The sequence below is a fragment of the Hyperolius riggenbachi genome, chromosome 6 (genome assembly GCF_040937935.1).
Source record: "Hyperolius riggenbachi isolate aHypRig1 chromosome 6, aHypRig1.pri, whole genome shotgun sequence".
In the NCBI taxonomy this organism is placed as follows: Eukaryota; Metazoa; Chordata; class Amphibia; order Anura; family Hyperoliidae; genus Hyperolius; species Hyperolius riggenbachi.
The window spans coordinates 83,253,684-83,280,926 of record NC_090651.1 but is presented as its reverse complement, the minus strand read 5'-3'; the positions used below and the strand labels follow the sequence as shown (position 1 = coordinate 83,280,926).

Genomic DNA, 27,243 nt, shown 5'->3' with positions numbered 1-27,243 from the left:
CGATACATCTCCCTTACCGCGCACTGGGTGAACCTTGTGGAGCCTGGCAGCGATTCCTCACCTGCTACGGCGCGGGTGTTGCCCACGCCGCAAACAGCTGCACCGCCGTCCCTCCCACTGGATAACAACAGCAGCACCTACCTCTCTGACTCCTTCTCCTCCAACGCATCTCAAAGCTGTACCTCATCCGGAAATGCTAACCCAGCAGCAGTAGGATCGTGGAAGCAGTGCAGCACAGCTGTTGGCATGCGTCAGCAAGCGTTGCTGAAGCTGATCTGCCTTGGGGATAAGCAGCACACAGGGGAGGAAATTTGGAAGGGAATAAAGGAACAGACGGATTTGTGGCTGGCACCGCTGGACCTGAAACCGGGCATGGTTGTGTGTGATAATGGGAGTAATCTCATTCGCGCTTTAAGGTTGGCTAAGCTGACACACATCCCTTGCCTGGCGCACGTGATGAACCTAGTAGTTCAGCGGTTCCTGAGGACATACCCAGGCGTGGCCGATCTTCTGTTGAAGGTGCGTCGAGTGGCCAAACATTGTAGAAATTCCAGTACTGCTTCGGGGGCACTCGCCAAGATGCAGGAGCGCTTCAATCTCCACCACCATCGCTTGCTGTGTGATGTCCCTACGCGCTGGAATTCTACGCTGCACATGCTAGCACGCTTTTGTGAGCAGAAGAGTGCAGTGGTCCAGTACATGACGGCGCAGTACCGAGGCGCATCCGGACAGCTGCCAAGCTTCTGTGGATCCGATTGGGCCAACATGTTGGACCTCTGCCAAGTCCTCCAAAATTTTGAGCAATCCACGTTGCTTGTGAGCAGTGACAACTCTTCAGTCAGCATTACCATACCACTGCTGTGTTTACTGAAGAGGTCAATGTTGAAAATCAAGGAAACAGCTGTCATGATGCAACTGGGGGAATCTGAAGGAGAAAACGATCAGCGTGATGGTACCAACATCAGGCCATCCGCCTCAGGGAACGCTGGCCCCAGCAGTTATGACGAAGAAGAGGAGGAGGAACAGCTGGAGTTGAAGCAGGAATTTCATGCCACCACTGACGAGGGCCAGAGCGGTGCACGTTGGACTTCCACAATTCAGCGCGAATGGTCAGCAGAAGCAGACCAGGAGGAAGGTGACGACTATGATGCATCACAACAACTATCACAACGCTCACAAGAGGATGATGAGGATTCTGGTAGGACTCTGGCACACATGGCTCAATTCATGCTAGACTGCATTGAACGCGACCCACGCATTGTGCGCATTCTGGACAACACCAATTACTGGGTTTATACCCTTCTGGATCCACGGTACAAACACAATGTTCCAAAACTGCTTGAAGAAAGAGTCAGACAGGTCAAAATGGAAGAATACCAGCAGGCCCTTGTGGAGACTTTAGAGAGGAGATTGACATCCTCCCCCTCCTTTAGCCAGTTGTACGCCGACAGACTGACTTCCGCAAACCCAGGACGACCAGGAGGGCAGCAAACAACGCAAGCCGCAGCTAGTGCCCAAAAGGGAATGGTATCGGCAGTGTCCTTGGAGTGGGAAAATTTTCTGACACCCATGCAGCAGCAGCCCACTGAACAGCAAGCGTGCAGATCCACCTCCAACACCGATCGCCTGGAGAAGATGGTCAAGGACTACATGTCAGATGACGTAGCTGTGTCGAACAATCCATCCGCACCCTTCAACTATTGGGTATCGAAGCTAGACACCTGGCACGAACTGGCAATGTACGCAATAGAGGTGCTGGCTTGCCCGGCAGCCAGCGTTATGTCGGAACGCTGTTTCAGTGCTGCCGGAGGCATCGTCACAGATCGGCGTATCCGCCTCTCCACAGAAAATGCAGACTGTCTGACTCAAATTAAAATGAATCAATCCTGGATTGGAAATGACTACGCAACACTCCAGGACCCCAACCAAGTAACATGACCAATGAACATCTGGGATGGTGTAGCGTTTCCGGTCCCTGTTTATTGAACCTCTCATCTGTATTACATTTATGACTGCATGGCGGCAAAAAGCATTGCTGCTATATCCGCACGCTTTTTGTCCTCATGCAAGGCCTGGGTTGTTGTGTCTCAAAAAGCATGGCCTTCTCCTCCTGCGCCTGCTCCTGTTCCATCACGTGTGCTGCTGCTGCTGCTGGGTTAGCGTTGCCGGTCCCTGTTTATGGAACCTCTTATCTTTATTACATTTATGACTGCATAGCGGTACAAAGCCTGCTATCCGCACGCTTCTTGTCCTCATGCAAGGCCTGGGTTGTTGTGTCTCACAAAGCGTGGCCTTCTCCTCCTGCGCCTCCTCCTGTTCCATCACGTCTGCTGCTGCTGGGTTAGCGTTGCCGCGTGGTCCCTGTTTATTGAACCACTTATCTTTATTACATTTATGACTGCATGGCGGTACAAAGCATGCTATCCGCACGCTTCTTGTCCTCATGCAAGGCCTGGGTTGTTGTGTCTCACAAAGCATGGCCTTCTCCTCCTGCGCCTCCTCCTGTTCCATCACGTCTGCTGCTGCTGGGTTAGCGTTGCCGCGTGGTCCCTGTTTATTGAACCACTTATCTTTATTACATTTATGACTGCATGGCGGTACAAAGCATGCTATCCGCACGCTTCTTGTCCTCATGCAAGGCCTAGGTTGTTGTGTCTCACAAAGCGTGGCCTTCTCCTCCTGCGCCTCCTCCTGTTCCATCACGTCTGCTGCTGCTGGGTTAGCGTTGCCGCGTGGTCCCTGTTTATTGAACCACTTATCTTTATTACATTTATGACTGCATGGCGGTACCTCATGCAAGGCCTGGGTTGTTGTGTCTCACAAAGCGTGGCCTTCTCCTCCTGCGCCTCCTCCTGTTCCATCACGTCTGCTGCTGCTGGGTTAGCGTTGCCGCGTGGTCCCTGTTTATTGAACCACTTATCTTTATTACATTTATGACTGCATGGCGGTACTTCATGCAAGGCCTGGGTTGTTGTGTCTCACAAAGCGTGGCCTTCTCCTCCTGCGCCTCCTCCTGTTCCATCACGTCTGCTGCTGCTGGGTTAGCGTTGCCGCGTGGTCCCTGTTTATTGAACCACTTATCTTTATTACATTTATGACTGCATGGCGGTACAAAGCATGCTATCCGCACGCTTCTTGTCCTCATGCAAGGCCTGGGTTGTTGTGTCTCACAAAGCGTGGCCTTCTCCTCCTGCGCCTCCTCCTGTTCCATCACGTCTGCTGCTGCTGGGTTAGCGTTGCCGCGTGGTCCCTGTTTATTGAACCACTTATCTTTATTACATTTATGACTGCATGGCGGTACAAAGCATGCTATCCGCACGCTTCTTGTCCTCATGCAAGGCCTGGGTTGTTGTGTCTCACAAAGCATGGCCTTCTCCTCCTGCGCCTCCTCCTGTTCCATCACGTCTGCTGCTGCTGGGTTAGCGTTGCCGCGTGGTCCCTGTTTATTGAACCACTTATCTTTATTACATTTATGACTGCATGGCGGTACAAAGCATGCTATCCGCACGCTTCTTGTCCTCATGCAAGGCCTGGGTTGTTGTGTCTCACAAAGCGTGGCCTTCTCCTCCTGCGCCTCCTCCTGTTCCATCACGTCTGCTGCTGCTGGGTTAGCGTTGCCGCGTGGTCCCTGTTTATTGAACCACTTATCTTTATTACATTTATGACTGCATGGCGGTACCTCATGCAAGGCCTGGGTTGTTGTGTCTCACAAAGCGTGGCCTTCTCCTCCTGCGCCTCCTCCTGTTCCATCACGTCTGCTGCTGCTGGGTTAGCGTTGCCGCGTGGTCCCTGTTTATTGAACCACTTATCTTTATTACATTTATGACTGCATGGCGGTACAAAGCATGCTATCCGCACGCTTCTTGTCCTCATGCAAGGCCTGGGTTGTTGTGTCTCACAAAGCGTGGCCTTCTCCTCCTGCGCCACCCTCCTCATGTTCCATCACGTGTGCTGCTGCTGGGTTAGCGTTACCGGTCCCTTTTCCTGGAACCTCTTATATGTATTACATTTATGACTGCATGCCGACAAAAAGCATGTTACCTGTGCAAAGAAAACAGACATTTCCCGCATTTAAAAGACAGTTTTCCCTTTGAAACTTTAAAATCAATTTTCTCAAAAACTATAAGCTCTTTTTGCTAAAAAATTTTTCCTCTTGTACCCACTCCCAAGGTGCACATACCCTGTAAATTTGGGGTATGTAGCATGTAAGGAGGCTTTACAAAGCACAAAAGTTCGGGTCCCCATTGACTTCCATTATGTTCGGAGTTCGGGTCGAACACCCGAACATCGCGGCCATGTTCGGCCTGTTCGGCCCGAACCCGAACATCTAGATGTTCGCCCAACACTAGTACCAATCTGACTTGTATTACTTTTGTTTTTTCTTTGAAAAGGTTGTAGACTTCTACAGCAGTTCTTATGCTTACTAATTAGAGGCCATAAAACCTCTGTGTGGCTATGCAGACTTCCCTGATGGCAGCATAGTGATTACAAGTTCTGTAGGTCATCATTTCTCTGTGTGGGAGCTAAAAGAATAGCATTAATGTAAATGTGGTGTACAACTTAATAACTATATATTCACCCTTAAAGGATACCCGAATTGACATGTGACATGATGAGATAGGCATGTGTATGTACAGTGCCTAGCACACAAATAACTATGCTGTGTTCCTTTTTCTATTTCTTGGTCTGAAAGAGTTAAATATCAGGTATGTAAGTGGCTGACTCAGTCCTGACTCAGACAGGAAGTGACTACAGTGTGACCCTCACTGATAAGAAATTCCAACTATAAAACACTTTCCTAGCAGAAAATGGCTTCTGAGGGCAAGAAAGAGATAAAAAGGGAAATTTCTTATCAGTGAGGGTCACACTGTAGTCACTTCCTGTCTGAGTCAGGACTGAGTCAGCCACTTACATACCTGATATTTAACTCTTTCAGGCAGAGAAAGAAAAAAAAATGAACACAACATAGTTATTTGTGTGCTAGGCACTGTACATTCACATGTCTATCTCATCATGTCACATGTCACTTCGGATATCCTTTAAGACCATCATTAGAATATGGGACTCTAGGAAAGTTCTATTAGGAATCAATTCATTATCGCTTCATATTTATTTTCACGTCAGATTTACTTTAAACGTGAGGCTAATGGTGGCCACTAATGATCCAATCTTTTTCATCCAATCCTACCATTTCTATGTAATATAAGGTAACTGCCTGAAGCATCCATTCAGTATATTCACTCAATTTACCCTCCTACTACATAGATTTGGTAAGATTGGATGAAAAATATTGGATCATTAGTGGCCACCATAAGTAGACCCTACACTTGTATCCTGCAATCACTGCACAAACCAGGTTTTGAAGCATAAGTGATCCACCTTTTTTCAATTTTTTTGTTTACAGTTTTCATACTATGACAAAGGGTTAAAGCTCTGACACCTAATTACCAAGAATCAGTTCCTGTCCTTGTGACACCAAGGTCTCAAATGTGACCTCATGGTGACACAGGAAGAATGAAGAAGCAGCAGTTAAAATCTTACAAAAGTGCTGCCTCATCCCTTCTCCACTAGAAGTTTTTTTTTCTTCTATTGCATCTCTGTGTGGTGATGAACATTTTCCCACTCACTGTCTGGACAGTAGGCAATGAAGTGAAGAATGTTGTCTCCAGTGAAGACAACTGTATAAACTCTAAGGGCTCGATTCAGAAAGCGGTGCTAACCCAGTTAGAGACTTTAGGCGTGATAACCATTGCACCACGCTGGTGAAAAGCCAGTTTAGGCGTGATAAGTTTAGGTGTGATAAGTTTAGGCATGATAAGTTTAGGCATGCTAAGTTTAGATAAGTTTAGATCGCATGCAAAGTCCCGCACGCAAAGCAGCGCCATTAAACTCTATGCGAAGTGCACCAGACTTTGCAGCGCAAAACTTTTGATCAGCTGTGCACTGCGGTGCTAACCCAGTTGGTGCTTAAACTTATCATGCCTAAACTTATCACACCTAAACTTAACATGCCTAAACTTATCACACCTAAACTTATCATGCCTAAACTTATCACACCTAAACTTATCATGCCTAAACTTATCACACTTAAACTTATCACACCTAAACTTATCATGCCTAAACTGAGTTTAGGCATGATAAAGGGCTTTTCACCAGCGTGCTAACTGTTAGCACCGCTTTGTGAATCAGGCCCTAAATGAGTTGTAAGCCTTTCCACTGTGTCCAAAAATACAGTTGAAGCTTTAAACAAAAATGACTGTAAAGGACTATCTATTATATTACTACTTCCCATGTCTGAGATATAACTATTAACTCCCACAGATCTCTGAGGGGCTATAGGGCTTGCCCATTGGAGGTATTGCTAAAAAGGAGAAGGGTCAACTAAATTACCGTACATACCGGTAGTTATTTGGGTTAAAAAAAGACATATGTCTATCGAGTTCAACCAATACATAAGGTACCAAACTAGCGGCACCCTCACATATCCCTGGTGATCCAGAACGATATGTGACAGTACAGCTAGTGTGGTTCTTTACTGGTTAACCTTGATGGACGTATATCTTTTTTTCAACCCAAATAACTTTGTAACTAATATATTATACATTATACGGTTTAATTAAAGGTATTGGGGGAAAAAAAACAGTGCAAGGAAAACTGAAGCAAAATTGGTGCCAAAGTGGAGCAGATGCCAAGAGTGTCTAGAAGAAGAATTCTTCTTCTGGCCATCTGCTTCGCTTTTGTTCTAATTATTGTTTCCGCCCTGACTTTGATAAATCTACTGTTTGTTTTTAATATGTAAACTGGTTGATGCAAAAAGTATTAATTGGTTTGGCCATCAGAGGAGTAATCTGGGATGGAGAGCTTGGCAGGAAGGGGGATTAAGGGGTGAAGGGTAAGGTTAGACTAGGTATAAGATTAGGGGTAGCACTGGGATCAGAGCTGTGCAAAGTGACAACACCTTACCCTGTTTCCACTGTTTTTTATTCATTTTAGCCCTGGAAATGGCAAAGGATGTAAAATGAATGGAAGTAGGTTGAAATGGGGCAAGATGTTCTTCCTGTGCACAACTCTGATAAGGTTGAAATCATGAACAGGATTGAACAAAGTTGCAAAACTCAGTTAAAGGTTAAAGTACCGTAAGTAGTAACCCTCCTTACAGTCATCCACACCTTATACTGTAACCTTTAACTAAGAAAGGGATGAAGACAGAGGTAGGGAGGAGTTCGGTAAACTGATGGGATGGTGTGGTTGAGTTAATGTTAAGGGAGATTTGGTATTAGAGATGGGGTGAGGTTCAGGACAAAGTTTTAGGACAGTAGGGTAGCTGCTTAATGCGGACCCTCGCTGTCCTCCGCTGCAGCCTGGATCATCTGTTAGGCGGCCCTTTACCTCCACGAATCTGCGCGTACTATGCTGACTGGCCGAATGACTAGGCTGCCTTTTTTTTCCCCATCTCCTGTGCCCAAATGACTGCGGATAGTGCTATCAGACATGTGAACCTGTACTCATTACTCAGCACTCTTTATTTTTCTCTATCAGAATTGGACAGCCCAAGCGATCTAATGGTGACAGGATCCACGGACAAGACCATCTCCTTATCCTGGGTGAAAGCTCAGGGTCCCATTGACCATTATCGCATCTCTTTCACGCCGTCCTCTGGCATGGCTTCAGAAATCACAGTCTCCCCTGAGATCTCCCAGTATGACCTCACTGATCTGGACCCAGGCACAGAATACACTATCACTATTATCGCTGAGAGAGGGAGGCAGCAGAGCCGAGAGACGACCGTGGATGCGTTTACAGGTACGTGATATTACTATTATGGTTTATGAGCCGCTGTTCTGCATTATCATTGCCCCGGCGTGCGGCTCCGGCCCTGAGTCTTAATCCGGCAGAGTAAAATCGATGTTATTATTTTAGCTACTCCTCCATACAACCTGTTTAGTGCATCACAGATTTGTTTTACAGCCAACTCAGTGCAAAACAAATTAGGTCATAAATTTCACTTAAAGATCAGTGCATATTTGTAGCAATAAAATAAGTAAAGCAAATTATTTATAGGCGCCTATTCATTACCCTGACTGGACTTGCATTGCGCCGTATCAATTAATTATGCCTTGTCCAAGAGAAAACAATGGTTTTAGACTTAAATTGTTTCTGGCATTTGCAGACAATATGCAAATAGCATATGTAAATGAGGAAAGTCAGCACTCTCGTTCTCTCTCAGCTCCCGTTGACACAGTCTATATATTTGGTTTTCATTGCCGCTTCATGGCTGTTTCATGCCCTTTATTACCATGTGCCTCGACCCTCCTCAAAGCTTCATATGGACCCTCAGTGCATTTAAAGCAAAGCAGTGATCTATTATGTGTCAGTGCCAATGCTTTTAGTCAAAGCACAACACATTCATTTTGATGTATTGCAGAGCTTTGCTAAGTACTGAAGCGCATTGCTGAGCCATTTGGTTTCATTCATTATTTTTGCTCCATTGCTTAGGTGGTGCTAAGGAAGCCACACCCACTGCTCCCTCTAATGTACTTGTAAATATAGTAAGACCTGGTTCACACTTAAATCTGCACGTTTCCAGTCTGGTCCTGTCCAGTCAGTTTTCCATCAGTTTTACCTGACTGGACTGTAAATATACAACTTTTATGTGTGACCACAGCCATAGAAATGCATATAAAACTGAAACAAACTGGCGGAAAAGGACTGGATTGGAAATTGTGGAAATTGACAGAATTGTGTGAACACAGCCATAGAAACAAATGCGAAACTGACAGGGCCGGCGCTACCATAGAGGCAAAGGAGGCAGCTGCCCCAGGGCCCCAGAGCTTGTAGGGGCCCCCAGTGGCTACAAGAGGAAAACATTTTTTTCAAATCGACATTATAGTTTTTGAGAAAATCGATTTTAAAGTTTCAAAGGAAAAAAAATACACATTTAAAAAACAGCTGACTTTAATGCTTAATAGCAAATCCACCTTAAATTCTAGAAACCCTAAAACCCTAAATTTGCAGGATATGTTAAGGAGATCATTGGAAATAAGAGGAAAAAACTATTTTTCAAAAAGACCTTATAGTTTTTGAGAAAATCGATTTTAAAGTTTCGAAGGAAAAAAGTATACTTTTAAATGCGGTAAATGTCACTTTTAGTATCTAACGGTAGTGTAATTTTACATGTATCAAAAGAAAGAGCAATACACTTCCTGACGGGGTTTCCAGGGGGTCCATACGCAGCCGCAGCGCTTTGGCCAGGGATCGCTATACAGCCGCAATATGGCTGTATGAAGATCCCTGGCATTTTTTGCCTATTTTCCCAATTTTTTTTTTTTTATGTTTAGAGTGTGGGAATTTTTTTTTTTTTTTTATTATGTGGGGTCCCCCCTCCTGAAACTTTTTAACCCCTTGTCCCCCCATGCAGGCTGGGGTAGCCAGAATGTGGAGCTCCGACCGATTGGGGCTTCAAACCCTGACTATACCAGCTGCAAAAAAGGTCCCTTAATGTCTATTTTTGCTCCGGGGTATATGTTGGGGGGGCCCCCCAGGTTTATTTTGCCCTGGGGCCCCATTGTTGCTTAAACCGGCCCTGGAAACTGACAGGACTGGACACCTTTTTATGTGTGAACCAAGCCTAAATCAACCCACACACTGATTAGTAATGTAATTACCATAGTATTAACTAGTGATTTGACACAATAGACACATACATGCACGCTCCATGTTACAACCAGAACTAACAGAAGACCCAAGCAGCTTGGCATGACCCAATACCTCTAGGGAAGTATAGTGGACTAAAAGAGACTGAGGTGGACCAAAGGTCTGAAACAGCCTGTCTGCAGGTGAGGTGGATGAGCCTCTGTAAGATTTAAAGCTATAGGCTTGCTATATTCCAGTGGTTCTGGGTGTAAGCCTGGCTTCAGGGGAATAAAGAGATAATTTGTATATTCAGTACTGGTGCATTGTGGGTAACCGCAGATGTTCACTTGAAGCTGAATTATCGCAAATACCTTCTGTTTTAAGAAGGCAACCACACTAACCAGGACTAAAGGGTATAGTGATATAAGTGAATCAGTTCTCCAATGCCAGTGTCAGACAATAAAAGAAGGAAAGGTAGCATCCAGAGCAGCTCTCTCAGTGGTGGGATGTGACAGGTGTCTGTATCAGAAAAAGGAGAGATAAGAGAGCGCCTCTGTGGTGACATACCTTCAATTCAGTTTGCAAAATGCAAAAGAAATGAATGTACAAGATTGCAAAAATTTGCAAGCATGTCTCACATGTCCACTGTTCCACGCCTCGGATGTCAACTGTGGCCAGCAGGGGATATCAACAACGATACGTGGTAGGTCTGGAGTCCAGATGTGGTAAGTCAGGAAAAGAATTGACAAAGACATTGATGTGTGGAAACACATTATCATGATTACCCGGCACACGGAGCTTGTCTGGACTCCAGACCTACCACGTACCCTTGTTGATGTCCCCCGCTGGCCATGGTTGATGTCAGAGGAGTGGAACATTGGTCATGTGAGCAATGCTTGCAAATTTTTGCCATCTTGTACATGCATTTGTTTTGCAATCTGAATCAAAGGTATTGCACCATAGAAGCACTCTCTTGACTAATGATTTGGTCTGCCTACGAAAAAAAAAAAGTTCTCAGGCTACCTATTGTTTATGTTTACATGTGTTTCCCCATTACCAGTAGTCCTCACACATATCCCACACTTTGCAGTGAATGCTGCATGCTGGTTTGTAAGCTTCCCCATTTCTGGCATGCTCCTCCCCTTCCCCTCACCTCTCCCTTAGTACTTCCTGCTCTGTGTGTAACAGAATTAGCTACATATCTGTGTTATTGACTTGTCTGTCTGTTACCCGCACCTGAGCCTGATCATTCCTCTCTGTAAGATGTTTGCTCTCTGTGCTGTTCTCTCAATCTTTGTGTCACTAACCAGTTAGAGATCTCTATATAGCAGTGCTGCTCGTAATGGAAAAATCTACGCTTACGGATCATTACGCGTAATTTTACGCTATTACGCATTACGCAATTACGGTTACGGCGTAGGAAATTATCTACGGTACATCACTGTAATTACGCGTAAACTTACGCAATTACGCGTAAGGATACCGTAATGAAGGCGCTTACACTACGATGTTACGCGTAGTGCCGTAATAACCATTAATGCGTATTTTTTGACGCATGCGGACGATATGTACGCAATAGCCGTCAATGTGACAGTTATTGCGTACATATCATTTGTATGCGTCAAAACGTACGCTTATACTGAAGGGCGGGAGAAGATACTATTGGTTGCTTAGGATGTTGACTGATTGGCTACTCTTAGAAAATGGGAGATTTTACGTTAGTAATTACGCGTAAAATTACGCGTAAGTGTTCGTAAAATTACGCATGCCTAGCAATTACGATAGACAGTGTAATTACGATACCACTTACGGTCTTACGCGTAAATAATTACACGTAAGACCGTAAGTTACGCGTAACGCTTACGCGTAAATTTACATTGAATTACGATGCGTAATTACGCTCATGCGTAATTTCGGCCCAGCACTGCTATATAGGCCACAGTCTAGATTAGCTGCAGCTCAGGCGGTCTGAGCATTGAAGAGGGGGTTGATTTATATATGAGGGGAGGTCTCAAATGGAATATGATTGCTACAAATGGAAGGGAGGGCATCGTGCAAATGAAAATGGAAGCTGCAGGCTGGTAGAGTTGCACATTGTAGAATGGGCTGCACATAGAATGTGAGGGTGGATATACTGTGGGGGCTACTCCACAGGGGAAGGCTGCCGCACTTGGAATAGGAGGCATAAGCCAGCCACGGCCATAAGACATCTCACCCACACCCCTTACAGTTCAGAATCATTTTCTACACTCATCCTTGTTGTTATATTTGTGAAAACATGAGATCTTTCCGTTTTTAGTCCTTCATACAAAAAGTGGTCTGCTGTACTTGTGCTAATGATGCACAGCCCTTTCATGCACACCACAATGCTATGCAAGCAAGTTGGTGGCCTGAGAAGTTGTGGGACAAGTACTCATATGACCGCTTAATGTCTTGTGTATTTCTTTTTATACAGCACTGCAGGGCTAACTCTAACCACTATTTATTATGCATATACTGGTGTAAAGGGAACAGACCTCTATACAAGGCCAGTGTTTTACTTTTATTGCCCTTGGGCCAGCTTGGCTCCAATTCCATGTGCAGCATTCACCTCCCTTCTATGTGCAAACCTTCTTCCATGTGTAATATCAGTATACCCAAACTGCTGTTTCCCTTTGCCACTAGCAACATTCCCTTCCATATGTAGCAACCCTTCTTCCATGTCTAGCTGCCCCTTTCGGCAGCATTCCCCTCCCACTCCATGTGCAACCCTTCTTCCATGTGTAACATCCATATACAGCAGCTCTCAATCTGCTGTTTCCTTGTGCCACTAGCAGCATTCCCTTCCATATGTAGCAACCCTTCTTCCATGTGTAATATCAGTATACCCAAACTGCTGTTTCCTTGTGCCACTAGCAACATTCCCTTCCATATGTAGCAACCCTTCTTCCATGTGTAATATCAGTATACCCAAACTGCTGTTTCCTTGTGCCACTAGCAACATTCCCTTCCATATGTAGCAACCCTTCTTCCATGTGTAATATCAGTATACCCAAACTGCTGTTTCCTTGTGCCACTAGCAACATTCCCTTCCATATGTAGCAACCCTTCTTCCATGTCTAGCTGCCCCTTCAGCAGCATTCCCCTCCCACTCCATGTGCAACCCTTCTTCCATGTGTAACATCCATATACAGCAGCTCCGCTCTTCTATACGTTGTTCTCAGTCTGCTTTTGCCATTTGCAGCTTCCTCTTCTGCCCCTTCAGCTGCAGGTGCTAAAGACCTTTATGGCCTTTCCACAAATCTGTTCCTGCCTATGTTAAAATTTTTCGCACAACTTGGACTTTAAGTAAAATGGACTTTGAGCTCTGAATCAGTGGCGTAACTATGAAGCTATGGGCCCCAGTGTAAGGTTTAGATTGGGGCCCCCCAAGCACTATATACGTAGCAATTGATAGGGCGCACCAAAACCAATCAAGGACAACCACAGTGTCAGAAGTGCAAAAGGGGCATAGGAAACAGTGTATTAATGATCACTACTATTCAAAGCATCTATAGAAGTGAATATTATCAGCACAGGACCAATAAAGAGGGAATACTGTGGTTCAGGGAGGGTCCCTCAGGGCCCCTCTGGCCCAAGGGCCCTGATGCGGTCGCAACCTCTGCACCCCCTATTGCTACGCCCCTGCTCTGAATGTGTGTTTAATTTTAACAATTTCAGTGACATGAAACACTTTGTCCTACAGATAAATATAAACTGAAGACCTGTGTTTGAATATTCAATTTCCTGATCTGATTACAAAGTCTAATGAGATCATTATTCCATGTGACATACATTGCAGAAGGTTTTATTTCTCTATAAAAATCACCAGCAACATTGCCCCACATCCAGTTATTAAAACAGGTCAGGGATGATTCGTGCAGCCGTGTCTATTTGGGATCATTGCTTGCTAGGTTCTCTGCACTGTGTTATCTACAACACACAAGGTAAAGTCCCTTCCCTACGCTTTGAATTTGTATAAAAGGAGATAATGCTGGAATCATCTATTTTACTATACATTAGTTGACACCCCCACCACCATGAGTTTTAAATGAAATATTACATGGTGAGAATGTCACAAAATGTGGAGTTACATTGTACTGAACCGGGGTGAGGAGAATGCTGGATTTTCACATAGTATGGTGGAGAAATTAAATTATTCCTTATACTAAAACAGGGATGTCCAAAGACCGTCCCAAAGGCCAAACGCAGCTTGCCAGGCATTTTCCAGTGGCCCCCAAAGTTCTTGTGAGAATTTATCTGCATGCAGCCCGCAGACCATTGCCACGTGCAATAAGGTTTAGGGCCAAGCAGATGCCACTATGCTAGCAGCAGCCACCACTGCACACTGAAGGGGACATGCTGACTGCACACATGGTATATGGTTTATTTCTCGTGGAAATGTTTTGTTTCACAAAACCATAATAGGCATACTGTACCTAGGGGGCAATCAGAAAAAATAGTGTTTAATTTTGCCACTTTGGCCCCCTAGCTATCCCAAGATAGATATGGCCCTTGGTTGAAAAAGTTTGGACACCCCGTATTAAAATAACCCCATTCCCGAACTCCTGGCACTTCAGTCTAACCACATGATGACCTTGTCCCCTGATCTTTTCATAGCACTAGTCCTACTGATTTCCTCTGCCTGATTCGAACCATTAACTCCCTTATTTCCCCCAAAACTCAAACCCAAACCTCAATGCGACCTTGTCCACTTACCAGCTGTATCTAGACATTCCCATCTACTGAATTGTTTTGCAGCGGTGCACAGTTCTTCATAGTCATAAATGGAAAATGTATTTCAGAGACTGATGGTAACTATATTCAGACATAAAGTACCGCTAACTGCTTCCAGTCCAAACTTTGCGGTCAGATTGGCAACAGTTTTTATATCGATATGTGACTCTGTATTCCTGTGGGTTCAGCTTCCAAAAGAGGTCAGTGATCTATTGACTTCTGTATTCATTCCAGTTCCTAATATATTTCTTCTGCAGCTGGAGGTCTGAATACTGTAGGATAATGATACTTGGGCTGAAGTTGAAGTTTGGGAACTCTGCAGTTTGCCAATAGAATTACATAATATTTAAAAAAGGTCTTACTGAGGTTTTTAGAAACATTATGATCGCACAGATGAACAGCAAGGAAAAAGTAACTTATCTTGGTTGTGAAATGCATTATGGGTACTTTTATATAGTGATCGTCGGAAATGCAGATTTCTGCCAATGCCTGTTACCAAATCCATGGATTGCTGTATTTCGATTTCCGAGGAGTCTTTTTTTTGGTCATCCTTTGCATTCCCTGGTTGGCCAAATACTTCTGAGTTGACTTTGCATTCTCTCATTGGTCCAATGCTCTCTGATTGGTCCAATGCTTCCACGTTCTATGATTGGACTAAAATTACAGAGTTGTAGTAATGCATTATTTCTGCAGAAATCCGATTTTCGAGTTCTGATGGGAAATGCAGATTTCCGATCAGAAATGTGGAAATTTCATTTCCGTGCAATCGGAATGAGCATCCCAACTTTTATATTGCTGCTGTTCTCTACAACACCTGCATTTTTCTTATATTTTGGGGGGATTAAGTACCTTCACCCCCAGCCTTCCACTTCCATGAAATGCAAGTGGCGTGGTGGGGCACTGGGGCACGTGACAGCCACGTCTTTTGAAACTATTAATTCAGTTATTCAAAAGGATCATACGGCCACCTTAATAGCAGATATTGTATTAACTGGAATAGCTCTGGCATTGTTTTATTGAAAAAGCTAATTTCCAATGATAATATTTCACAGAAAAGTTCTTTCAGATCCAGGGTTGGCTAATGTATTGTTATTTTATTTCATCTACAGGTTTCCGACCCATCACACAGCTCTATTTTTCTGCTATTACCGCATTCAGTGTGAATGTCTCTTGGACTGACCCATCTCCACCAGCTGACCGCTTCATCCTGAGTTATACTCCCATTGGTGGTGATGAGCCCATAGAACTATCACTTGATGCCTCAATGAGGCAAACACGTCTTGTTGACCTCCAGCCCAGCACAGAGTACTTGGTGACGCTGCTACCCGTCCATGGGACACTAAGAGCGGATCTGGTGGAGGGCACAGTGACTACTGGTGAGGTGGTTTGGAATTGTTTGCCATATCAAGTCAAAGAGATCACCAATCTAATAAACTTGTAATCTGACAGAGTAGCAAGTAACAAAATAGAAATCATTTAATGTAAAGCCTTCTCTATAGTTACCATGCTTCCTATAAAGGTGCCCATTGACGGTACAATCTCCGGAACAATCGACTGTACGGTTGATCAGATCGGGTACCACTAATGGGCTCAATCGACGACGAACTATTATTTTAGGCGTTAGTTAGATTGGGTTGCTTATCATTTTCCCCTCCGTTGGTGGGTCGGAATGATCATTTCTGATCGATCACAACGATTGGATAATTGGGAAATTGGACCAGTTATGGGCAGCTTCAGGGCCCCTTCACACTGGGGTGGGGCATTAAAATTACTGCACCAAGTCCCCAGGCAATGAAAGTCTATGGAATAGTTCACACTCACCATGTTGCAGTACACTGCGCTAGAAGTGTCCTATCTAATGGGCGTCCAAACTTACATTACTTTACAGCTCCTGCAGCGATCTGCATTGGACCGGAAGTCATGTAAGTCTATGGTAATGTGCCTGTGTTTAAAATGCTTGCCACAGCTTTCAGCGCATAAGTAAAAGTTTAGAAATACGCTTCCGTACATGTCATTGAGTGCCCAACAGGAAGTGAGCGTCACTACCTCTTGGCGGAATACCAGACAGGGATTACCGCATACTAATGCAGCAATCCCTAAAGGCCTTTTTTGGTGGTGCGGTGTGCAGGCCGCATCGCTGCTGATAAATTGCAGTGTGAAGCTGGCCTAGACTTCAGAATACAGAGCTTCAGCTGAAAGCTTTTGTTATGCAATACTGGAGTGTACTGAAACATGGCCATTGTATGACACAGTGATGGTAATAAAATTAGCAAACCCATCAATTTATACATTATATACTGAAGATTTTATGTTTCCCTGATCCAGAACATGCAGATTTAAAGTGTACCAGAGCTGTGGATAAAAGAAGATTTGATACTCACCCGCGGCTTCCTCCTCCTGCATAGACACGTCTGTGTCCCACACCGTCCTCCCGCGGTCTGCCGTTCAGCCGTGAGTAACAGGCTCAGTCGGGTCCAGTCTGGGTCTTCTGCGCATGTGCAGTGGACCCAGACTGACGCGATTGAGAAAGTTGATCGCGGCTGAACGGCAGACCGCGGGAGGACGGTGTGAGACACAGGCATGTTTATGTAGCAGGAGGAAGCCGCGGGTGAGTATCAAATCTTCTTTTATCCACAGCTCTGGTTTCCTTTAACCACTATTGCGAAAAAAGTAGGCAGTTTAAAAATGTGACAGATGACAGGTTTTGGGCCAGTCCATCTTTTTAAGGGGGATTCTCAGGGCTTTCTTTGTTGTTTGTTCTTTGTGCCGAGCTTACATAGAACTAGCCTGTGTGCTTTTTCTCACTGTAATTGTTAAAAATTCTGTTATGCAAATTACACTTTCTCTTCAGTCAGGACTATAGCAACTCTCACTGATAAATAATTACATGCTATAGAACGTTTGCCTGGAAGAGAGCAGCTTCTAAGTGCAGATGCTAGATAAAAAGGTCAATAATTCAGGACTGTTGCTGTGGGACACTAAAGCCTTGTACACAGTGTATGAGTACTGTCACCCATAGGGATCGGGAAAGCATCCTTGGGGTGACAGTATGAGCCAAATTCTGTACAGACATCTCAGTATCCTGCTGGCTAGCAAAGCGTTCTGTTGCTAATGTGGGGGCTGGCCCTTTGCATGACAGAGCAGGGGGGCAGCAGAACAAAAGCAGTCTGCACACAGATGAGATGACACATGCCAGCTGTAGTACACATACTACATTCTCGGCAGTGGCAGCACAAACTGGCAGTGGCGGCTCCAGGAATTGTTTTTAGGGGGTGCTAAGCAGGTGCTGGACCAATTTCCGGGGGAGCTGACGACCTGCGGCGCGCAAAGCGCGCTGCGGCAAAAAATGGGTGTGGCTACAACTGGTGGCGTGCTAAAATGGGCGTGGTCATGACCGGATGAGGGCGGGGCTAACTGTAATTTAAAGTGAACCCAGGGTGAGAGTGATATGGTGGCTGCCATATTTATTTCCTTTTAAAATTCTAGTTGCCTGGCAGCCCTGCTGATCTATTTGGCTGTAGTAGTGAACTGAATTACACCAGAAACAAGCATGCAGCTAATCTTGTCAGTTCTGACAATATTGTCAGAAACCCCTGACCTGCTGCATGCTTGTTCAGGGTCTATGGTTGAAAGAATTAGAGGCAGAGGACCAACACGGCAGCCAGGCAGCTGGTATTACTTAAAAGGAGATAAATATGGCAGCCTCAATATTATTCTCACCTCGGGTTCCCTTTAAAAGTGCAACGCAAAGACAGAGGGCCCAAGTATTGGTGCCCCTTTCCCCAGAAAATTCACATAATTGTGCATGTTTTCTCAAGAAAATAGACGTAATGTGCGCAGATTTGAATAAAAAACATGTTCAATAACCCCAATATGCACAATCGGTAGCAGATATGGCCCCAATATGCACAATCGGTAGCAGATATGGCCCCAATATGCACAATCGGTAGCAGATATGGCCCCAATATGCACAATCGGTAGCAGATATGGCCCCAATATGCACAATCGGTAGCAGATATGGCCCCAATATGCACAATCGGTAGCAGATATGGCCCCAATATGCACAATCGGCAGCAGATATGACCCCAATATGCACAATCGGTAGCAGAAATGACCCCAATATGCACAATCCATAGCAGAAATGACCCCAATATGCACAATCCGCAGCAGATATGACCCCAATATGCACAATCCGCAGCAGATATGACCCCAATATGCACAATCCGCAGCAGATATGACCCCAATATGCACAATCCGCAGCAGATATGACCCCAATATGCACAATCGGTAGCAGATATGACCCCAATATGCACAATCGGTAGCAGATATGACCCCAGTATGCACAATCGGTAGCAGAAATAACCCCAATATGCACAATCGGTAGCAGAAATAACCCCAATATGCACAATCGGTAGCAGAAATAACCCCAATATGCACAATCGGTAGCAGAAATGACCCCAATATGCACAATCGGTAGCAGATATGACCCCAATATGCACAATCCGCAGCAGATATGACCCCAATATGCACAATCCGCAGCAGATATGACCCCAATATGCACAATCGGTAGCAGATATGACCCCAGTAGGCACAATCGGTAGCAGAAATAACCCCAATATGCACAATCGGTAGCAGAAATAACCCCAATATGCACAATCGGTAGCAGAAATAACCCCAATATGCACAATCGGTAGCAGAAATGACCCCAATATGCACAATCGGTAGCAGATATGACCCCAATATGCACAATCGGTAGCAGATATGACCCCAATATGCACAATCGGTAGCAGATATGACCCCAATATGCACAATCGGTAGCAGAAATGACCCCAATATGCACAGTCCGTAGCAGATATGACCCCAATATGCACAATCCGTAGCAGATATGACCCCAATATGCACAATCCGTAGCAGATATGACCCCAATATGCACAATCCGTAGCAGATATGACCCCAATATGCACAATCCGTAGCAGATATGACCCCAATATGCACAATCCGTAGCAGATATGACCGCAATGTGCACAATCCGTAGCAGATATGACCCCAATATGCACAATCCGTAGCAGAAATGACCCCAATATGCACAATCAGCACCACCTGAAAAAGAAAAGAAAAACCCATTTACTCACCTACAGCCAGAAGACCTTCTTTCCCGACCACTGGCACGACCTCCTTGTGGCGCGAAGCGCCCGTGCGCCCACGATCCTCTTCCTTCCCGACGTCACGACGAGACTTCCTGCTTGCATGCTGAGAGCAGGGCTACGGGAAAATGGCCGCCCGAAGTCTGCAGAACAGGGCTTCGGGCGGCCATCTTACCGTAGCCCTGCCTGCTGCTCCGTGCTGCCGCTGTGTGAACTGACTTGGCGTCTTTTAGACGCCTGAAGTCAGTTCACTCCAGGGGGTGCTTTGGGGGTGCTTGGACAATTCTAGGGGGTGCTCGAGCACCCCCAAGCACCCCCCTGCAAACTGGCCACCTCTGCAGATAACCATTTTGGGTGTGTACGAAGCTTAACAATGAGTCATTTAGCTAAGATAATTAATGTTAAACATACTTCTTTAGCTTTTAAACACAAATTTACACTGTACAATTCTAGGAACGTTCTATTTAAAGGGTAGGATGATAGATTCAATTGTTTATCTCATCAGTTTATTTTCAGTTCAGGTTTGCTTTAACCTGCTGGGTGTTTCAATTCCCATGGACGCGGGAGGTTTTTTTTCGCCCGATTTTTTTTTTTCTTATCATGTACCTACCTCCTCTCTCCCTCCCACCCTTCTGATCACCGCCGGCTATCACACCCATAAGGAAATCCAGTTCTGAACGGGATTTCCTTTAGGGCTTCCCCCGTCGCCATTGCGACGAACAGAGTGACGTCATCGACGTCGTGACGTTACTGGGACTCCCGATCCACCCCAAAGCGCAGCCTGGCGGCGATTGGCCAGACTGCACACGGGGTCTGCGGGGGGAGGCCCTCTTTCGCGTCGGGTGGCAGCGATCGGGGCAAACACGCAGCTAGCAAAGTGCTAGCTGCGTGTTTGAAAAAAAATTATCAAAATCGGCCCAGCGGGACCTGAGAGGTGCCCTCTAGCGTCTCTGGACGAGCTCAGCTTGTCCAGAACGCTAGGGAGGTTAAGTCACATTAGGTTGTTTTCTTTAGTTTTAAGCACCCTAACCCTGTATCATTATGAATAATTGCATTGTATTCTTTTGTAATGTTTATTGTTGTATCTTTCCTCTCTTTACTGAAGGAGTGGGACCGCCTATGGATGTATCTGTGATCAATGTAACAGAAGACTCAATGTCCGTAACCTGGAGACCACCTCCCTCCCCGTTCCTCCATTACCGACTGTCTTACCAATCTACTAAAGGTGCGGTGCTGCCTGTGGTACCTTCAGGGTGGTCTTTCTGATGTGACCGCAGGAATTATGTTAGGGCAGTATACATGTACTTACATCAAAGTGTTTGTCAGCAGTGGTGCTTGCAAATTTTCACCAGTGATTTTCACATTGAAAATATTCATGAAAATACATTGTATTTTCACAAAATGGTCAAAGGAAATTAATTTGTGAAAACTCATGAAAAACACAACATTTTTGAACCGCAAAAAAAAGTATTTTTTACTGGGAAAATTTGCAAAAGATCACAAACTTATTATTACTACAAAATGATTTTCGATGGCATTTTCACTCAAAAGTCAAATTTAACATTATTTTTGCAAAAATTAATGGGAAAAGAGTATTGTTATTTTCACTCACCACTGTTTGTCAGGGCTGAAGTCTCATAGAGTTCAGGAGTAGATAAATCATGCCTATAGAACATTAGTGACACCAAACAATTGATGTGTATAATCTGTACTGGATATGCTTAGAAGGAGAGTGTTGCGCAGATATACTGACATACAAGAGGTTAATTGGTGGGTGGGTATGCAGAGAAATGTCTCTTCACTGCTAATTAGTGTAAATGATAAATGCTATAAGTTATAATAAGCTACTGTAGAAAGAAAATCATCCTGTAAGGTTTGTGGTTTCATCACTACAGGGAGAATGGACAGCGTGGTGATTGCTAATGACCTGACTCAATACACACTCACGAATCTACAGCCTAACACGGAATACAGGATCAGCCTGAGCAGCGTGTGGGGCCGAGAGGAGAGCGAGAGAGTCACCATCACCGCACAGACAGGTCAGTATAGACCGCTAGCTGTTTATCTCACAACACGTCAGCTACACACAGTTCTAAGATTTCTTGCTTTTATGTGCTATTAATACACATACTGTACACAACAGGAAAGGAACAGGCTTTGAACAAAGCAAACAAACAAAATAGCATTTAAAGTACATTAGTGTTAGACATGCTGTTTTTAAAAAAACAGCCTCTGGGGGGTGCTTACCTCAGGAGAGGCCTCTGGAGGCTTCCCCGGTCCTCCTCTCTCTCCCTGTTTCAACGCTGGTTCTTCCAAAACAACAGCTGACAAGCCTGTCTGGTGTGGCGCAGGTGCTGTAGTGCCGGCAATATTTACCTTCCCCGTCCCCAGAGCAGGCACAGTAGTGGCTTTCCGTTCAGGCTCAGGTTGAAATAGCTGAGCCCGATCAGGTCCACTGATTGCGCAGGTGCCAGTCGCCTGCACAGTAGAGCGGACCTGATTGGGCTCAGGTGGAAATAGCTGTTACTACGCCAATGCTGGATCGCGGAAAGTAAATACTTAACTCCCTGGTGTTCGGGGGCTTCAAGTTCTGTGACACAGGGACGAAGGAGGATGGGGGAAGCCTCGTTAGGATTCAGTGGCTTCTACCTTGTGAGGTAAGTATCCCCAAGGTGGGTTTTTTTTAATTACAGACTTTCTTTAAAATAAGACTTAGGGCCCTATCCTATTCCTTAGCGCTAAGGCCCCATTCAAATTAGACAACGCGTATGGCAATGCATTCGGGATGCAAGCACACCAGATTGCACGCCATCCGTGCTGCCGTGCATTGCGCTGCTGATCCCATGCATTACAGTGAATGGGATCAGCAATGCGCTTTGGCAAAATGCGTGCCGCAGTGCGATAGCGCATCACACTGCTGTGCAGCACGCATAATATGAACGTCAGAAGTGCTCTTTATGCACTTCTGATGTTCTTGCTGATCGCACATTATACGTGCTGCCGAAATGTACACAGCAGCATGTATAGTGTGAACGAGGCCTAAGGCTTGGGAATTAATTTGATAGCCAGACAAGTGGCTATCTCCTACATCAATTTGCATACCCAATTTTAAGCCCTTTGGTGCATGTATACAGAGCCAGGACAAGGTCCTCCAGCACTCAAGGCTGAGACACCAAAGTGTGCCCCTTCCCCATCCCTCCCACCCCAGCCGTCACACACTGATTTCTATTAGACAAAGAGGTGCCCCAGAGCCCCCCTCCCCCCAACACCTTAATCTCTAGTTATCTGGCTTGCAGTCACTGCCATGTATCCCCTTTTCTTGTTTCTCTCTGCTTCAAATACAATAGGGAAATGATAGCTGAGGGAGTTGTGCGCCCCTCCTATACTGCGCCCTGAGGCTGGAGCCTCTCTCGCCTCTACCTCAGCTCGGCCCTGCATGTATAGCTGTCCTCCTCTCCCCCCATTGTGCAGCCCCCCTTTCCTCTTCAATGCTTGTGCACAGCAACTCCCTTTTGCTATCTTCTGCCCCAATTTATAACTGTATTATTTCAATAACCACTTTCATACAGAGAAGCCTCTTTTACATGTCCAGCCTCCTCTTTGGGTATTCGCTCCTCTAAGCTGTGGCCTTTACCGATATTCTGAACCTGTAAACATTGCATATATGCAATATTAGTGCCTGGATGAAGGGTTTTCTGAATCAATCAATTGGAAAAATTATGCAAATCATACATTTCACTTGGTGATTTTTTTCCCATTAGGATAACAAATGCATTTCTATATAATACATTGTTTATCTCAGCCAGCTACACATTCAGTATTTTTCTCTCATTAAGTGCATTGTGCTGAGTGTGATTTTCCTTTATTTGTCCCGCAGTCTTGTCCTTATAGCAGTGGCCCTGCAGTGGCATTATTAGCCGCTCAGAGCTGCGCTCACACATTGCCGGGTCTCACCATGTGTCATTCATTATCACATTTGTCTTCCTTTCCTCTTGTTACAGCCTTGGATCCTCCGCTTGGCCTGCGGGCTGGTAACATCACTGAATCGGGAGCAGTTCTGCAATGGGAGCCACCAAGGGCAGATGTGGAGAGTTATATAATCACACTGACTCACCACACAGGTCAGTACACATCACCCGTAAACCGCACATTTACACACATTGTTCTAGAGAAAACCAGAGGTTAGCGCTGGGAAGAACAGAGGCAGTACATTTACATGCCGCTATAATCTGCCATGCTTATATCAGCTTTAATGAGGATACTGATTTTATCCCTTTTATTACCTTTAATCGTTTTAAAAATAAACATGAGATGTTTTTTATTTTAATAAAATAACTATTTGATGTGTTTTTTTTACATGCCAGTAAAGAAAATGATTTTTATGAATTTAAGCATAACATACAGAAGATGCACTGCTAGTTTAACCATTTAGCAGCCAATTTATTTAGAGGCTTGCAAGTGCTCCTGGCCGATTTATTTTAGCACTTTTTTTATTTCTTGTTTGTTACATTTCCCTGCTTCTAATTAGTGCTGCTGTAATGTGTATTTATGGCCACTTGTCACTAGGAGGCAGTGTGAGACAATAACAGAGGACTTCTGCTTTCAGTTTCTTTATTTTCTGTTAGTAGAAAGAGATCAAAGCATGCCAAGAATTTACAGCACAGTGAGTTCCGTCAAATGAGGACAAAAGCAGTGCACTTATCTCAAACAAGATATCTCTATTGAAGTTGCTAATGGGGTAAAGGACACCTTAAGTGAGAGGGATGTGGAGGCTGCCATATTTCTTTCCTTTTAAACAATAACAGTTGCCTGGCATCGTACTTATCTTTCATGCATCAATAGTGTCTGAATCACAAACCTCAAACAGACATCTGGCAAATCCAGTAAAACGTCATCCAAAAACATTGGATCTGCATGCTTGTTAACCTCCTTGCCGGTCTAATTCCCGCGGCCCAGCGGGCGCGGGAAAGTTTTTTGCATTTTTTTTTCATCATGAAGCTAGCCTAGCGCTAGCTACATGATGCCCCCCTCACTGCGGCGTCCCTCCCACCCCTCCGATCGCTGCCGGCGCACTCGCCCATAAGGAAACCCCGTTCTGAACGGGATTTCCTTTAGGGCTTCCCCTGTCGCCATGGCGATGATCGCAATGACGTCACCGACGTCAGCTAGAGTCCCGATCCACTCCTCAGCGCTGCCTGGCACTGATTGGCCAGGCTGCGCACGGGGTCTCTGCATGGGGGGGGGCACTAACGCGGCGGGTAGCGGCGAACCGGCGGCGAGCGGCGGCGATCGCAGGTAACACGCAGCAAGCAAAGTGCTTGCTGCGTGATTTAAAAAAATATATATATAAATCAGCCCAGCAGGGCCAGAGCAATCCTCTGCGGTGGGTTACCCTGAGATCAGCTTGGGATAACTGGCAAGGAGGTTAAGGGATTTTGGCTAAAAGTATTAGAGGCAGAGGATCAGCAGGACAACCAGGCAATATGCATTTTAAATAAATATGGCAGCCTCTATATCTCTCTTACTTCAGGTGTGCTTTAAGTAACTCTGTAGAACTGCTTACCTTACATGAGAAGAAGGAGTCACTGTAAAGATGACCACCATATGTATGGTAGGTTTTCATTGATCAGAGAGATGGGAGAATCCTTTTCCACTGGCTGTGTTGCGATCTGAAAATCGCTTAGTGTTAGGCACTAGGAGGTGGGTTAGTGTTAGGCACTAGGAGGTGGGTTAGTGTTGGGCATTAGGAGGCGGGTTAGTGTTAGGCATTAGGATGGGGGATTAGTACTAGGTATTAGGAAGAGGGTTAGTGTTAGGTATTAGGAAGGGGGTTAGTGTTAGGTATTAGGTGGGGGGTTAGTGTTAGGTGTTAGGAGGGGGGTTGGTGTTAGGTGTTAGGAGGGGGGTTGGTGTTAGGTATTAGGAGGAGGGTTAGTGTTTGGTATTAGGAGGAGGATTAGTGCTTGGTATTAGGAGGGGGTTAGTGTTAGGTATTATGAGGAGGATCAGTGTTAGGTATTAGGAGGGGGTTAGTGTTAGGTATTAGGAGGGGGACTAGTGTTAGGTGTTAGGTATTAGGAGGAGTGTTACTGTTAGGTATTAGGAGGGGGGGGGGTAGTGTTAGACATTAGGAGGAGGGTTAGTGTTAGGTATTAGGAGGAGGGTTAGTGTTAGGTATTAGGAGGAGGGTTAGTGCTTGGTATTAGGAGGGGGTTAGTGTTGGGTATTTGGAGGGGGGTTAGTGTTAGGCATTAGGAGGGGAGTTAGTGTTAGGCATTAGGAGGGTAGTTAGTGCTAGGTATTAGGAGGAGGGTTAGTGTTAGCATTAGAAGTAGTGTTAGGCATTAGGTGGATGGTTAGCATTAGGCATTTAAAGGGTGCATTAGTGTGAGAATAGGTGACTGGGTAATTATATTACCAATATTTTTGGGGATGAAGAAGGCTTCAAATTACCAGGTGGCACCATTATGCGTACTCCATTGCAATAGCAGATACAGAGGTTGCAAGTTGCAAACTCACCTTGGCCCCTAGATCAAATAAGCTACCCAAGGCCACCTTTAGGAGGGACTCTCCCTTCAATCACAGCACAACTACTGAAGCACGATGACACTTCAAGCCTACCAACACAGGAGGCTGCTTAACCACCCTTGGAATAACTCAACGTCCTTCTGAAAAAAAAACGTTTCCAGTACAGGATAATGCACTAAGGTTCAAAAACATTTCCTGTTTCATTTCTTGAATGTCATCTTTTTCTATTAGTTACACTGGCGTTCTTCCTTAACCTTATCACTTCTGAATTTTTGCTACCTCTTTGTTTTCAGTTTCCGGAGAGACGATTCTCATTGATGGGGACAGCCAGGAATTTACTCTGCAGAACCTTCTCCCTCACACCCATTACTCAGTCTCCCTGGCAGCCAGCATGGGGCCCCAAGCCAGCCGCAGCTCCGGCGTCAGCTTCACCACATGTAGGTACAAATCACGGCGAGTCAGGGTACTCCTATTACACCATATTAAATGAAACTAAAGACTACTGTTCATATTTCATTGAGATCATTGATGCACACTACCCATCAATCTCTTTCAGCATTGCAGTCTATCATGTGAACATGGTTGTCTACCGCAATAGATTGATTGTCCATCCCCACATTTGTAATGTACAGTGGCTTGCAAAAGTATTCGGCCCCCTTGAAGTTTTCCACATTTTGTCACATTACTACCACAAACATGAATCAATTTTATTGGAATTCCACGTGAAAGACCAATACACAGTGGTGTACACATGAGAAGTGGAACGAAAATCCTACATGATTCCAAACATTTTTTACAAATAAATAACTGCAAAGTGGGGTGTGCGTAATTATTCAGCCCCCCTGAGTCAATACTTTGTAGAACCACCTTTTGCTGCTATTTCAGCTGCCAGTCTTTTAGGGTATGTCTCTACCAGCTTTGCACATCTAGAGACTGAAATCCTTGCCTACTTTTCTTTGCAAAACAGCTCCAGCTCAGTCAGATTAGATGGACAGCGTTTGTGAACAGCAGTTTTCAGATCTTGCCACAGATTCTTGATTGGATTTAGATCTGGACTTTGACTGGGCCATTCTAACACATGGATATGTTTTGTTTTAAACCATTCCATTGTTGCCCTGGCTTTATGTTTAGGGTCGTTGTCCTGCTGGAAGGTGGACCTCCGCCACAGTCTCAAGTCTTTTGC

At 45.1% G+C, this 27,243-nt stretch overlaps 1 protein-coding gene across 4 annotated transcripts in view; it reads left to right on the top strand.

Annotated features, from left to right (window-relative positions):
- LOC137520978 (tenascin-R-like) overlaps nt 1-27,243 on the top strand; it is a 1,044,586-nt gene that overhangs the window by 861,690 nt on the left and 155,653 nt on the right. For all 4 annotated transcript variants that reach the window (XM_068239622.1, XM_068239621.1, XM_068239625.1 and 1 more), the window contains 6 exons: nt 7,540-7,803; nt 15,498-15,764; nt 20,638-20,757; nt 21,428-21,571; nt 23,534-23,653; nt 26,354-26,497. In XM_068239622.1, coding sequence (XP_068095723.1) covers nt 7,540-7,803; nt 15,498-15,764; nt 20,638-20,757; nt 21,428-21,571; nt 23,534-23,653; nt 26,354-26,497 — 1,059 coding nt within the window. The remainder of the gene's footprint in view (nt 1-7,539; nt 7,804-15,497; nt 15,765-20,637; nt 20,758-21,427; nt 21,572-23,533; nt 23,654-26,353; nt 26,498-27,243) is intronic.